General features: G+C 36.2%; 1 protein-coding gene across 1 annotated transcript in view; it reads left to right on the top strand.

Annotated features, from left to right (window-relative positions):
* The first annotated feature begins 8470 nt into the window (after positions 1 to 8470).
* LOC108743366 (zinc finger MIZ domain-containing protein 1) overlaps positions 8471 to 14424 on the top strand; it is a 39150-nt gene continuing 33196 nt past the window's right edge. Inside the window, exon 1 of the mRNA XM_018478936.1 lies at positions 8471 to 8871. Coding sequence (XP_018334438.1) covers positions 8852 to 8871 — 20 coding nt within the window. The 5' untranslated portion in view covers positions 8471 to 8851. The remainder of the gene's footprint in view (positions 8872 to 14424) is intronic.

The raw sequence follows: 14424 nt of genomic DNA, 5'->3' as shown, positions 1-14424 counted from the left end.
TCGACGTGCGGATTTGTTTATCAGTAAATCAAGGACAGCACATACACAAATCTCAACTGAACTTGAAAAGGTGTTACAGGTAATAAAATTTTCCACCTTGTAGTAAATTAACACATTATTCTAACTTTCCAGTTTACGAATTACATTTTTCATGCTTATGTGCGAATATAATGCGAAGTTCCGCAGGATTTAAGTAAGTATCCATACAATTAAATTACAGGGATAGGATTATAGATATGTATGAATATATATGGTACCTATATGTACAAATTTTTATGAAATGCTTTTTGTTTTGTTAAATTTTCTTTTATATAATAACGATAAAGTACATATTACTTTTATGGTTTCTTATCTGGTTTACAGATGACTTCATATTGCACATAATAATACGTATTTCATGTCATCATAACGTCGTCAGTCCTAAGACTGGTTGGACACGCACCTCCACTTTTTCCTATCCTGAGTTAATCTTCCTCGCATTTCCCTAAAACTAGAATTACCCACATCTTTAACTATTTTCAAACAGTAATTTAATCTAGGTTTACCTCTACCCCTCCTAACTCCCGTTTCTGTCTCTAATATGTCTCCGACTAGACCTTCATGCCTGAGAAGGTATCGTACCAACCTTTCTCCCCTATTGCTTATTGACTTCCATAGAGTCCTCTGTTCTCCTATTCTTTCTAATACCTTTTCATTGTTAACCTTCTCTTTCCACGGTATCCAAACCTTTTCTTTTCCGCCGCTCCCACTGTCCATGTTTCGCACTCGTACAGCGCCGCGTTCCAAACATACACCTTTAACAATCTTTTTCAAATTTCTAAATTAACCGTTCGCGAGCATGTCATTTTTTGGACACAACTTTCAATTTTCAATAATTTATCTAAATTACGTCCGATACAAATTTATAAAAGTCAATAAACAGTAAAATATTTATACCAATACCAATACTTGACCATTTCAAAGGGGGGCGTGCAGCAAAATCTCATTTTCCGATACAAACAGACAAACTAAAAGGGTCAAATCAATGTCGATAAGACAAGAGCTCGACTCATCTTGGTGAGTATGATTTAGTTACGAAAATTGAAAGGGCCGCAACAATCTTTTTATAATAGAAATGGGCAGAGATACAGAAAGGTTGGAAACCACTAGTATACGACAATGAGAAAGCTTAAGAATCAATTTAAGTTTTTTTTTAAAGAAAGTTTATAGCAACAGTTATCTAAAAAAACAATGGAACTAATCAAGTCTTACAATGTTTATTTGCCGGGTTCTATACCACAAGAATTTTAAAAAGTTCTTCGTACCTACACCATACGTTTATTCATGTTAAACAGTATAATTAGGTTTCAATCATATTATGCATTATTATTGTTCGCAGTGATGAGGTTTTTCATTCCCTATGCTGATCAAATTAATCCGCCGATAAATGATTTTTAAACATCAGTAGAGAATTAATAAAAAGTTTGAAAGTTTAACTTTGCGTCAAGCAGTATTAAAAATTAAACGATTGTTACAAAACTTCGTACTGTGTAATGATAGTATTGATTAACGAAAGCAGTACGACTCAGTATTTAGAATAAGAAGCCAAAAAGATACTTCAATTCAGTGGGACTGACTTTTGACACTATATTAGAAGGTTTTCATATATTTCGACCTGGACTGAGCGGCATGGCCTAGAGGTTTAGACCTTTGCTTAGCATTCGGGAGGACGCCAGTTCATATCTGGGTCCGTCTGCCTTGGTCCAAGTTTTTCTGTGGTTTCCTTGGATCACTTAGGCAAATGCTGAGGTAGTAATATTCCACAGATAATCTTCCATTCTCTTCTGTCTTCATTTCGTCGGTTTCATCTTCCTCACCCGAACTACCACCCATTCCCACGATTCCTGAAAGAAGGCTGAAGAAGTCCTTCCGCCCTACTTTTCGGCGTAGTGCGGAGGGACTGTCCGCCCACCAGCGTAAGTGGGAATGAAACACCCAAAAGTTTTTATTTCGACCTACGCCATAAATAAAATGTGTTTGGAATCTTCTGTGATGTTCGATACTTTTGATACTGCGTGGGTTTGTGGATCGACCACCGGTCTCCAAACACCCTTCTATAGTAAGTGAAGATGTATCTACTAAAATGTTCTTGAATGTTTCTTGCTTTGTCCTCGACTAGAATGTATATACGATCGCCCTTAGGTAGAACGTTTAACAGTGAACTGGAGCAGAAGAATCGAGAAGATTCTGGAGTGTTCAAGGACCATTATGTCTGAGTTGACCTGAATTAGGGCATTTTCAAATATATTTCAACCAGTGCTCTAAAACCTGTTTGGTATATGCTATAGTGTTCGATACTTCTTCAGTCTGATGTGCGTTTGAGTTCACTATCGACCGTTAAAGATAATCGTCCAGCCCTTCTTATCACTCACAGAGCACAGAACAGACCCACGCCTTATTCATCGTCAGTTCTCTGCCTCTCTTTCTCTCGCTTTTTCCGTATCTCCGTCCATCCTTAGTTAGTTTTCCACCCGTGAAGGTAAGATTTATTCCGAAAGAGTAGGGATTGAAATAAATATTTCAGAGGCAGAGAATAGACGGCGGCGACGTCAGCGTCGTCGTCGTCGACGGCGCTGCTCTCGACGCCGCCGCCGCCGTCACTCGCTGCCGCATATCTGCAGTACGACATGGTGATTTGTTGTCTGTGGCATTCAACCTGTCTTGTCACCGAGTGCGATATAGCCGAGACTCGGAGCGTTCCGAAGGCGCTCTCGGTCTTCGTCGACAACGTAACTTCAATTACTACGCCTAATTATCAACCAATGCTAAACGGTAAACATACGCTCCGCTACACTACGACACGCAATTATTGTGTAGGTTTGTCCGGCAAGCGATATCGGAACGGACAAGGTATTTGCTCACTTGGCGCGGCATGTGGACATATAGGGCGTTTTGGATTTCGATCCATACGCGTAAAAAGTCGAGTTTCCACTCACGATCAGAAGCAATTACTCCAAAGCTGATGTTTCATATTAGACATCCATGGATTCTGTGGCTCTACCTTTTGGGAAGCGGCATATTATATTAGTAACATTTAGTGCAAAATCGTCTTTTGCTGAGTCAAATTAATTCTCTAGGTCTCTGGTTAATTGGTCTTTGGGTGTTTCACTCAGACCAGCTACTAATGCTGGTGGACGGGCGGTCGCTTCACCGTACCCCGGAAGAGCCCCTGTAATCTCCTCGTAGGAACCGTGGAATTGGGTGGCTAGTGGTTGGGGTGATTTGGATGAGAAAGAAACAGGCGAAAGAAGATAGAAGAGTGCGGAAGATTATCTGTGGAATATTTGTCTATGTAGGCTAAGGAAACCGCAAAGACCTTGTACCAGGGCAAATGGACGCAGAATTGAACCAGTTGTCTCCTGAATCTTAAGCTATGGTTAATACCTCTAGTCTTTGGTCGGCTGGGTTGAGGTATCCTTTGCATTACTTCGGAAACCCGCACCCTTCCCTGCTACATCCCTATTTACGATTACTAGCACAACAGTGCAAATTTGGATGGATTAATTGGGATCCGTCAAAAGGGAGGAGCCTAAAAACATGGCGCCGATTAGGGAAAATTTATCGTAGTTCCTATAGTGTACCGTGCAATTTCCAAGTTTTTAAATTACGATAAAATGATAAGTATTGATACAATATGTGATTGGGCTGACACAAAGCCTCGGAAAGGAAATTTCGTTGAAGGTGAGCGTGTTTTTAATGCCAATCACATTATAAAATTCGGAAATAACAAATCCGGAAGCTAGCCTTCAAATTCCGTCAAGTTTACTGCCTACTTTTTACAAACTTCGGATTTAAAAAGTGATTCACGTTATATAATTGGTGAGGTGATTCTGGGTGATTTAAGCAATATCATATCAATGACTTGCACGTGCAAAGCCGATTTAAGAGAACGTTGCAAACACATTATTGCAACTTTGTTGTATTGCAGCAGGTAGGTTCTTAACCTCAAAATACTTATATCGTATCATTAGAATTGTGTTAAATCAATTACACAGGAATAAATAATTTCTCACTTTATAATTTTAGTATGATTCTAGTTTTAAATATTAAGGTTATGGCTGATGGTAAATACTTGCTGAAACATAATCATGTGCATTAAAATGACGTAAACACATTTTTATTCCGGAATTCACTTCTTTGATACCTACTGCTTTCATCCAAGCTTCTATTAGTTAACTTTTTTCTCTAATTTTCCGAATATATTTTTTACATATATAAAACGGTTAGTTTTTATTGGAAAGTAGTTAATGTAGGTGAAGAGTGAAGAACTATGTCTTAAGTGTTATTGCAGCTTTTCACTGAGCATATTAACTTTTTATTTGATTTAACTTTAGAAGAAAACTTCGTCGACTCCATCGTCAAAAAAATTTTTACTTTTTTAACGTGTTTTATTATTTTAATAAACAATTTTACAATTTGCATGTACAGTTCCTATGTAAATTTTTCCCTCATTCGAGTTATAAATTTTGCCACCAGATGGTATATGCCCATTTGACGGATCCCAATATTCAACTCAACTATAGCTTTGACCTTCCAAAAAAGTTTATCCCATATTCATTACATAGACATATAGGTACATATATGTAGACACAGTAGTGTTCGTGATAAAAGACTGAGTAACCCTGACCGTATTCATACTTCGTAGCAGTAATAGAAAAAAAAGCGAACTTTAACCGTGTATTATTAATAAATGAGTATACAACCACCGGGGGGAGGTTTTCTAATAACGCGCTACAGCGGTTAGTTGCACGCAACCGTGCCTTTTTGTCTTTATTGGCAACGACCAACGAAAACGCTACCAGTAATTGAAATATCGCCACATTAGATAGGTAATTACATTAAACAAATGAAACCATCTGTAAAGCTTTTTGTAAATTGAATGCCCGCGGACATGGTCATCAATAAATCATACTGGGTCACATCAGTAAAACAATGTAGGCACACACACGTGAAATGTGTATGTTAACGTAGAAAACAACACCAATAACAAATAATAATCATATCCATGTATCCAATATAACTAACGCAATGCTAGACAAATATAGGCTACTGTCGAAAATATAATAAATGTGATTTATACTGGAATCGATTACGTTGTAATGTGAAAATGGATGGTGCACTTTGCGCAACTAGTTTAAAAAAAATCATCTAAATGTCATTAGCAGTGGCGTTCGTAAATATACGTGAAAATTTGTCGTTTTAGCGGCTGATGGAAGAAGCCTTCCTCACTATCAAACTAAATTAGAGCGATCAAGGTTCATGGTTTTTCAAGATTATGTATTTGATTTGTGTTTGCCTAAAACCAAAGCATGGATAATCAGTGACCATAGCCTATCTATCGTTGCAATCATCATCATTTGAATTGATCAATGCATCAGCTTCAGAATCAACAGACTGTGGTCAAAAGTAATTAGTATGAATTTTGATCATGATCATTGAGCAAACGAAAAGGGTTAGAAGTGTTTGAAATACAGTGTTACAGACAAACGATGAGGATACCGTGGACAGAGAAGATTAGAAATAGTAAGAAAGCATGGATTCAAAAAGAAATAGACGCGACATGAAGGGCTAGTTCGAGAGATATCAGAAATAGATATATGAGTAGAAGGGATCCTGGATTAGATCACTCCTCGCAAATAATTAGGGATGTTGAATACTCTGGTTTTCGAGAAATGCGAAGATTGGCTCATGATATTAGAAAGAAGTGGATGTGCTTCTCCAACCAGACTTATGATAATGGTGAACTCTAGACCATCAACTGGGATAATTCTGTATAAGCACAAATTAAAGAGGTTCTGCTTCAAAGGAAAGGCGGAAAGTAAAAAATACGAAGTAAAACGTTATCTTACTTTCTAAAAGGAAAGCACTCATAACTGAAGTGAGTCAAAATCATTTGAGTGAACGTGATTTTTACTTTCTTGATAGCAGTAAGCATGAATGAGTTGTTTTAAATCAGGAACGAATCAAGCAATTTGAATAATTCATACATATAATGGAAGGGGTAGAAGTAGACCTTGATTAGATTACTGTTCGCAAATAGTTAAGGATTACTCAGGATAGGAAAGAGTGGAGGTACGTGTCCAAACAGTCTTAGGACTGATGACTTTATGATGATGATGATGATAATGAAAAAAGTCACGTTTGAAAACCGTAAAACACTTTATGACAATAAGGAAACCCACAACGCAAGATGCCTACATTGTTGACCGCCCGCAACGCGTTGTGGCCAACAGGAATTACGCATTGTGGTTCTTTTGGGTTCACCAAAACGCGTCGTTTTTTACTTTTTTTTCTGAATTCAGAATTCTTCAAAGAAACACTTTTAGGACTTCAAGATTAGGAGAAAGCTACTGTGAGAATTGCTGCATTTAATAAGAATTTGTTCTATTCACAATTTGACAATCACAAATTCTTTTTTTTTTCTAAAAGAAATGTAAAACATGTACATATGTTTAAATGTGGAATTATAAGTTGCTTCTGTTTTATAATTAAAATTGATTAGTCTTATCGTTAGTCATACACTGGGATGGCTTCCCATGCTAATTTAATTAACTATTAGGCAATCGTTTGGTAATAAAACTGTTACATATACACTTTTACAAACATAACGTGAACTACTGTAAAATCGTTGCTTTTTCACATTTAGCTTCGATTAGCAAATTTTATTAGCATTTCAAATCGCATTTCACTTTACGTTAGGTACGTAGAAGTGCATACATTTACTTCACCTTCCTACATCATACACACACATTATATACTTCGTTTTTAAATCAACAAAGGTTAAAACAAAAGATGGACAACAATCGGACAATTTAAAATCATAGTGGACAGTGTAATACGAGACAGAGTGTAAGAAAATTAACCTTGGCGAGTAAGTACTGCGTAAGGTCAATTTTCACTCGAAGAAAAAGTTAGTTCATTACACCAAGCATTGGATCCGCTTCGATATTCATGATGGGGTACTAACTAGATATGTACTTTCTAACCGTTTAATTGCTGCAATAAATGTAAAGTGTCAGCTCTACAAAGACAAGGAAAATTACTTATCATGGATATTTGTTTTGTAATTTATACAGTAACTAATTCACAGTTGCGTTATTAAAAGCATAAACCCTTAAAAACCTTTAGACAAAATTCCCTTCTCCATTTTTTTCACATTGATACTAATGTTCTAATAAATCCGAACGATGCCAAGACATTTACTGGTTATTTTTATCAAAGAAGAACAATAGGAATTAATTTCATTAAACCTTACATTCAATACAATGTGTAATAAATTACGACCGACAAGAGCAATAATTAGAATCGAATCACGGACGATAAACAAAATTAAATAGGAAACGATAAGTTATATAATTGTTAGTGTTTTAAACGGGAAGAAAATATGATAATGCAAAATTTGTGTAAAGACAGGTCAGTATTTTGTTATCGTTACCCACACCATTCGATAGAGAATAAAAATTCAGGAAGAAAAGTTCTTTGGCATTTTTTGATGCAACGAGTGGTTTCAATGCAATTTGGGTTAGAAATTAACTGGCGGGAGCAATCGTGCTGCACCCCATCAGTAGGCCCTCGCGCCGGCCGCATAGTATACTCAGGTAGCTGCGGCAGGGTCGAATGTGTATACTACGCGGCGATTAGGCCCCGGGAGGTATGTTCTGCGGCTACTAATGACGCGCTCTGATTGGTCCGTTGCGCTAATTCAAATTGCGTGGAAACTATACGTCGTATCGAAAAACGGCAAAGGACTTTTCGCCTTGAATTTTCATTCTTTATCGTCTGGAGTACATCTAATAATTTATTTATGCATATTATAGTCAAAGCCTCCCTTTATTAGGATCATAAGCTCAAAAAAAAAAAGTAAGAAGAACTAGGTACAAATTGGATGTCATATAAATAATGTGGATCAGTTAGATACTCGAACGAGCCTTCTTAGATAGTATCTTACACAATTTGTTTATTGTAGTTTAAACAAATACAAAGCGGAAGTTCTGCATAAAAATAAAATATCGACTGATACCAAACATGATTTTTCTTGGACGGCTACGTGCTGAACACACTAAAACTAGAAATATGATGCGGAAGTTCTGCATAAAAATAAAATATCTACTGATACAAAACATTTGAGTTTTCTTTTACGACTACATGTTGAACGCACTAAGACTAGAAATAGGAACATGTAGAGTTCAGACGTATCCATATCCATAAGTACATGTTAGACAGAGTGTATGTTTTTTTATCATACGAAGTCGTTATGCCTACATTGTTCTCATCAAAGATTCCACTTAACGCCTTCTCGCTCTAGCTCACGTACATTTTATGAAAGTTATTTTTCGTAATGGTAAAGAGCGCAAGCAACAGCACAACAGAACGTCGGCAACGACAGGCAATCCGTTGAGTCGCGGCGCATACCGCGCCAGTCAAGAACACCAAGTGATCCACAATCCTCTCATAAAGTTGCGTGTTGTGTGAGTGTAGAGGGACGGGAGCCGATCCACCCACGGTTGTTCGCACCGATCTGGCAACGTCGCGCTCTATAACCGATATTGTGGCCGCACGGAATGGAGGAGAATGAGCTGCTCGGGTCAACTTCCCCTAATCCCCACCACCGTGACTACGTGCCGTTGTTTCTCCCACAGGCAGAAGACAGTTGAATGCTGGTAGCGGTAGAGTATACACGCGCGTAGATACGATTCGCCGATAGTGTGACACTCTTCAAAGTTAGATATGAGACGTATTCGGTCGCGATTCGATTGATCTTTAATAAAGTTTATATTGCTGCGAAATCTACTTCCTTTATGAGTGCGGTCAAATGCTGGGATACACTTATAGGTAAATATCTTCGTGTAACTCAAAAAGTTGGTGATTGTAACAAGGTTCGTTGTGGATACAAACTTAAAAAAAAAAATTAGAAACTCGTTTACAGCGTAATTAGATAAATCTCTGACATAAAAAAGTAAAAAAAAGTGTCGCAAAAAGTTTTGTGTCTTTTTTAAATAAAGTGCGTAAAATTGTTAAAGTGGAGGAATAAATGTGTTAAGTGTTTATTTTAGTCTATAAAGTTGATTTATGGTGTAAAAATTATCCACCACAAAAAAAACATGGAGTTTTACCAAAAGTTTTTACTTTAAGCGCCAAGTGTTGAAAGTGTTACAAAGTGTGTTTTACAATTGGTTTTTTTTTGAAAAATTGAAAGTTTAGATCAGTAATACTTCCCGTAATAAGTTCGTATTTTCAATATTAACTAAACGAATTATTGTTTACAAGAGTTAAAAGGAGTTCGCAATTTTAAATTTAATTGTAAAAACGCGCAAAAAGAAATAAAATATAGTACCACACTGAATTCTCAAAATCGTTTCGACTTGACTGACATCTCCAAAATTTACCTTTAGACAAAACGAAATTCACAAGGCTTATCATAAAATTACTTAAAGGCCTTTAAAAAACGTTCAGATTATCGTAAAAGTCAAACCACGTTCGCCTGTTTAAAAGGCACCGCGGAAAAATCTAATATGCGTACCTGAAAGTATGCAATCTGCGAACACGCGTGTAATGCACTGCATAACTTTTAAACAGCTGTTTGGCGGAATATTTTGAAAAACAAGTCGGAAAATACTTTTTTAACTCGTTTTTTTTTAATATATGTTGTGCATTTTTGTAATTTAATAAAAAATTTGGCTTCGATATCAACCTACAAATTGCTCGATTAAATGGACTCAAGTGATTAATTTATTTGTTACTATAATTCCTTACAACACCCAAACAACTTTCGTATTATTTTTTTAGTTTTTCAAATTAAATTGGATAAAAAATTTGGAACGGTTTAATAAAAATTAAGTGTTTTAAAAAGTGATTGATGGGTTCCAAGAAGTGATATATAAAGACAGTTTCTAATCCTGTGCCACAATAAACCACTGTGGAAGGAACACCTATTAGTGATTTGTGAAAAAAAGTGTTTTTGCATTTATTTTTTTTTTCCTTTTCGAAAATCTGCTTGGTGTTACTGAAAAAATGTAGTGTTCGTTCCGGAAGTAATTAGACCGTCCTGTTTCAGGGACTGGTCGCCAACTGGCACCGCAGCTCAACAACAATTGTCAGTTGTGACCACAGTGTGGGGAGTCACCACGTCTAGCCAGTCAGGACCGCACGGTGGCTTCGCCAACGGCACGCAACCCCCCACAGGTCCCTCTATTTATCAGAACAGTCTAAAGCAGTCCCAACAGCAAACTACGTTTCAAGGATATAGGCAAAGTGGTCCTGGGTAAGTCATCGATACTACCTAATAATGTTCGTTAATGAGTCCCCTAGAAAGCCACTATGGATAGTAAAAAATTGGAAAATATGCCAAGGAATTTCGGAAACAATTTTAAGACGAACTTTTTGAGTGTTTGTAATAATCCACAATTTTTTCTTGTGGTATGTTATCGTGTGGCCTTGCTTGAAGAATTTTTCTTGTAAAGGGCCGTGGAAGACGAGCATCATAAAAACGTTTCTTTCCAAAAGTAAAACTCTTGGACAACCATAAAAGGCTTTGCCAACGTAGGTAGTAGTATTGTATATCATAGTCAAAGCCTTCGTACCGCTGCTCTGGGGTAGTTTTTCCAAGAAGTAGCTGCTATAAAATCGGAGCCCTGTCTCATAATTTATTGGCCCACTAAACTTCCAATTTTTGACTACGTGACATTTTAAAAGAAAACCGATTTATACGTTATGTAGATGTATACAACACGATAAAACTAAACAACTTGTTTTTGAGAGATAAAACGCCAGAATTTCGACTTGCAATGTTGACGCCGCGGCTGTAAAGCGGAGCGATTCGTGATATCAATGTAGGTAGGTACTTATCAAAAAAAAAAAAAGAAAAACAAAAACAGAAGAAAACGTGTACTGATACACATAATAACGGAAAATGAAAATTTGGTTACCTATAGACATAGATAGAGAAGTATAATCGTATGGAATTAATTAGAACTGATATCACCAAGGAAATCCTAATTGATAACTCGTCGTCAATAATCTCGCAATTAAATATTTAAAACGTGCTTAGGTAATAGTTGTATTGTTGAATTCTATATTCCATAAAATTATTAAAATTAAAAGTGTTTTAATTTAATTTAAATCTAACAGGATTACAATCTAGTAGAGGTAGATTCAATTAATAATATGTGCAGTATTTATCTTAGAGGTAAATTCAGAAAATAATGATAATAATAGGGCAAATAATCGCAAACAAAATATCCGCCCATGTAAATCATAGTTGACAAAATTTCCGTTGAAGTCAGAAACATCACCACCACGGTACGGTTTAAATCCAGGCACTCAAACAAATAATAATGTGTGTCCAATTAGGGTGGTTTTTGAGGGGTAACAAAGGTGACCTAGTGAGTGAAGAAACGGTGTATAATATCGTATGCTTCGCTGCCGGGTAGGCCAGTCAGTCCGGGGGCTGCGAGAGGGAGGGGTGGTGGTAGTAGTAGTAGTGGATATCAGCCCTTGTCGCTGTCGATTGTGTTGTAACGGGGTTGAAACGGCAGACAGAGGGTGTGAGAGAGAGAAAGCGTCGAGATAGGTCATCGAGGGTTGAAGCGAGATGGAGCAATGCGCCGAAATGGCAGCCAGATGTCGGATGCTGGCTATGGGTTTCTTGGCTTCACAGGAAGTCTCCACGATGAAATATTTTCGAGACGTGATTTTTAACCGCATCTTCGGGCTCTGAACGGAACACGAGCTATTTTTGATGTGAAGAATTTTTCCCATCTATTATGTTATTTAAGGGTAGAAAGGGAGGTACTTCCAAGACTAAAAAAAAAAAACTGAACGCTATGTACCTAGTTGTTCTGACTCCAATTTTATTTATGGGTAGATACTGCCGAAATTAACAGAAATTCATTGATAACGATACTGTTAAACAGTTTAGGGTTTGAAGGAATTAATAATATCCATTGTAACTTGGCTTAGCCCTTGGTGAAACATTCTTCAAATAATTCATGAAATAAAATAAAAACACTTGGTTTTGTTTCACTATTTAAATAGTGTTTTCATTTTATTTCATGAATTATTTGAAGGAATTGATTGCAACAGTTTAAGAATAAACTGTAACTCAAAAATCACTAATTATCTCTCCTTTAAATTTTATTTTCCACTAAGTGTTAATGAATTATTAATAAGGACAGTATGGCGAATACAAAATTTCAAGATGGACATGTTTTGAAAAAAAAGAATCATGAACTTTTTAAAATCATCGTTGAGACAGGATCGATAACTCCCAACTGCGTTCTTCCTTGAAGATTTCAAAAATTCTTTTGACGCAAGGGTTAGAGTCTTATTCGATCAGAAACAGACGTAATGAGGGTTGGAGATGGACGTAGATTAGATTTTGGTCATAATCTGTACTCATGAGTGCGATAAAATTTGTGGAATTGTGAAGTGCCATGTAGAATAACGAAAGGATACTGGACTAAGGTCCCTAAGTGGCTAATAATATTTATTCTAAAATCATTAAGTGATTTATTAGTTTAATGTAGCTGTGGTTTGGTCTATAATTCATGTCAAAAAGTCAAACGTCATCATAAACCGAAACGATTTGTCGACGATGATAGTATGCTTACCGAGAGCTTTCGACAGTTATGTCAAAATATGCAATTAACGCCTGAAGGAATGGTAGGAGGTGTTTATATTATGTTGTTGTGTGCTGTTGCTTGTAGATTTTGTCTGGCTGGAGACCATATTTCAAAATCGCCTGTTGAGGCACGTCTTTACGTCTTCTACGTATTGTGCCCTCAGGATGTAACAACTTATTGGTAGTCAGTAGTAGCATACCTAGTTGTAAATTGTATTGTCATAAATCTTGGAACCAACCGATAGTCGAACTAGTCTTGTTGTTGTTGTCTCGCTTGTTATAAGTATTTTTCAGTTCCATCATTTGGTGATGATAAAGAGAGAGACAAATAATATAATGCCAGTTCTAGAAAATCTCCCAAAGCCGAAAAATGTCGATCTGTCGCTCCTGCTGTTGTTGGTTTTCTTTGCTTGAACTGTCTACCTGCGTCTGTTGCCTGCCTGTTCATTCTTCTTACTAGTTTTCGAGAATGTCTCGACCGCTCTCGGCTTTTTTCAAAAGACCTAAATGTTCGCCCTTTTCGTCAAAACGGTCAGACGTGGTCGATTCATCGGTTCAACAATTCAAAAAGCGACCATGGGCGGTGTGTTAAATAGGGGGCTGCACGGACGATTCTTCTTTTAGTCGATGCCAATACAAATGTTTTAGGCAGGCATGACAACAAGACTATCCAAACATCTGGTTAAATTTTTTCACCGGTTGACATGGGTTATACTTATTGGTTGTTATCGCCTAGTACTTTATTTAGTTCTAATTTATAACATATTAACGCGTTAATCGTGAAATGCAATACCATTTTTCATTTTTAATATTCTCATTCACATGTGATTACAACTTCTTCGATTTAACACTTTTCTAGTACCTAACCAATAACAAGGTCTTAAATAGACTTTGTGAATTACTAAGAAGTCGAAATAAAAAGTAGATGAAAAATGATTTTCAATTAGTTAATGATTTTAGTAAGTTGAGATGTACCTTTAAATTTACGTATTCAATTTACTTATATGTTGTACTAATGGTAATTTCTTTTACTACATCAAAAAAAAAAGATTTTAAGGAACGTAGAAATAAAACCATTTTGGGTAAATTTAAAACATCAAATTAATAGTCTTCTGTCTTTAATTTTACTTCTTAAAAGTCTTTTCGTTGCTGTAGTTTAGATATTTTATAACGTTATAGGCAAAATAATGTGTCCGGCGCTTTCACCATTTCTGTAATTATTTAAAAATATTGTGTATATCAATTTCTTTTGATTACGTATGCTTTTTATTAACAATTTCAAAGAGAATTATATTGTGTTTGTTTAATTATGGAAGATTTTTCATCCTAATTAATTTCATGTAAGCCTATCAGACATAGATCTCTTATTAGATGAGAATTAGCCCTGATTATTTTCGATAACGTTAAAATTTTGATACATACAATGTAAACTGTAGTTAGGGTTGCCACCCGTACTTTATTATAAAGTATTGTACTCTATTTCGACTGCGTACGTTATATTTTACATGACATAAAGTACGCAAAAATACTTTATTTAAGGCCTTAAGTAAACATCGTAATTTTGTAAGCGATTATTCGAAATTCAGAGTAGTTTTGCATCAATAATATTGCACAGAAAAATGGCAAGCCATATTTACGGAACAACCTGATTTCCCAAATCTGTTCAAAGTAGTGTCACTTTTGCTGTCCGTTCCGGCCACTTCAGCATTTACAGAAAGAGTATTCTCTGTTATGAACGCAAAGTGACGGGACGACAGGAATAAAGC

This window comes from Agrilus planipennis, unplaced genomic scaffold, assembly GCF_000699045.2.
Source record: "Agrilus planipennis isolate EAB-ADULT unplaced genomic scaffold, Apla_2.0 scaffold19, whole genome shotgun sequence".
Taxonomy (NCBI): domain Eukaryota; kingdom Metazoa; phylum Arthropoda; class Insecta; order Coleoptera; family Buprestidae; genus Agrilus; species Agrilus planipennis.
The sequence above is the reverse complement of the archived record's forward strand: the minus strand, read 5'-3'. Positions and strand labels throughout refer to the sequence as shown.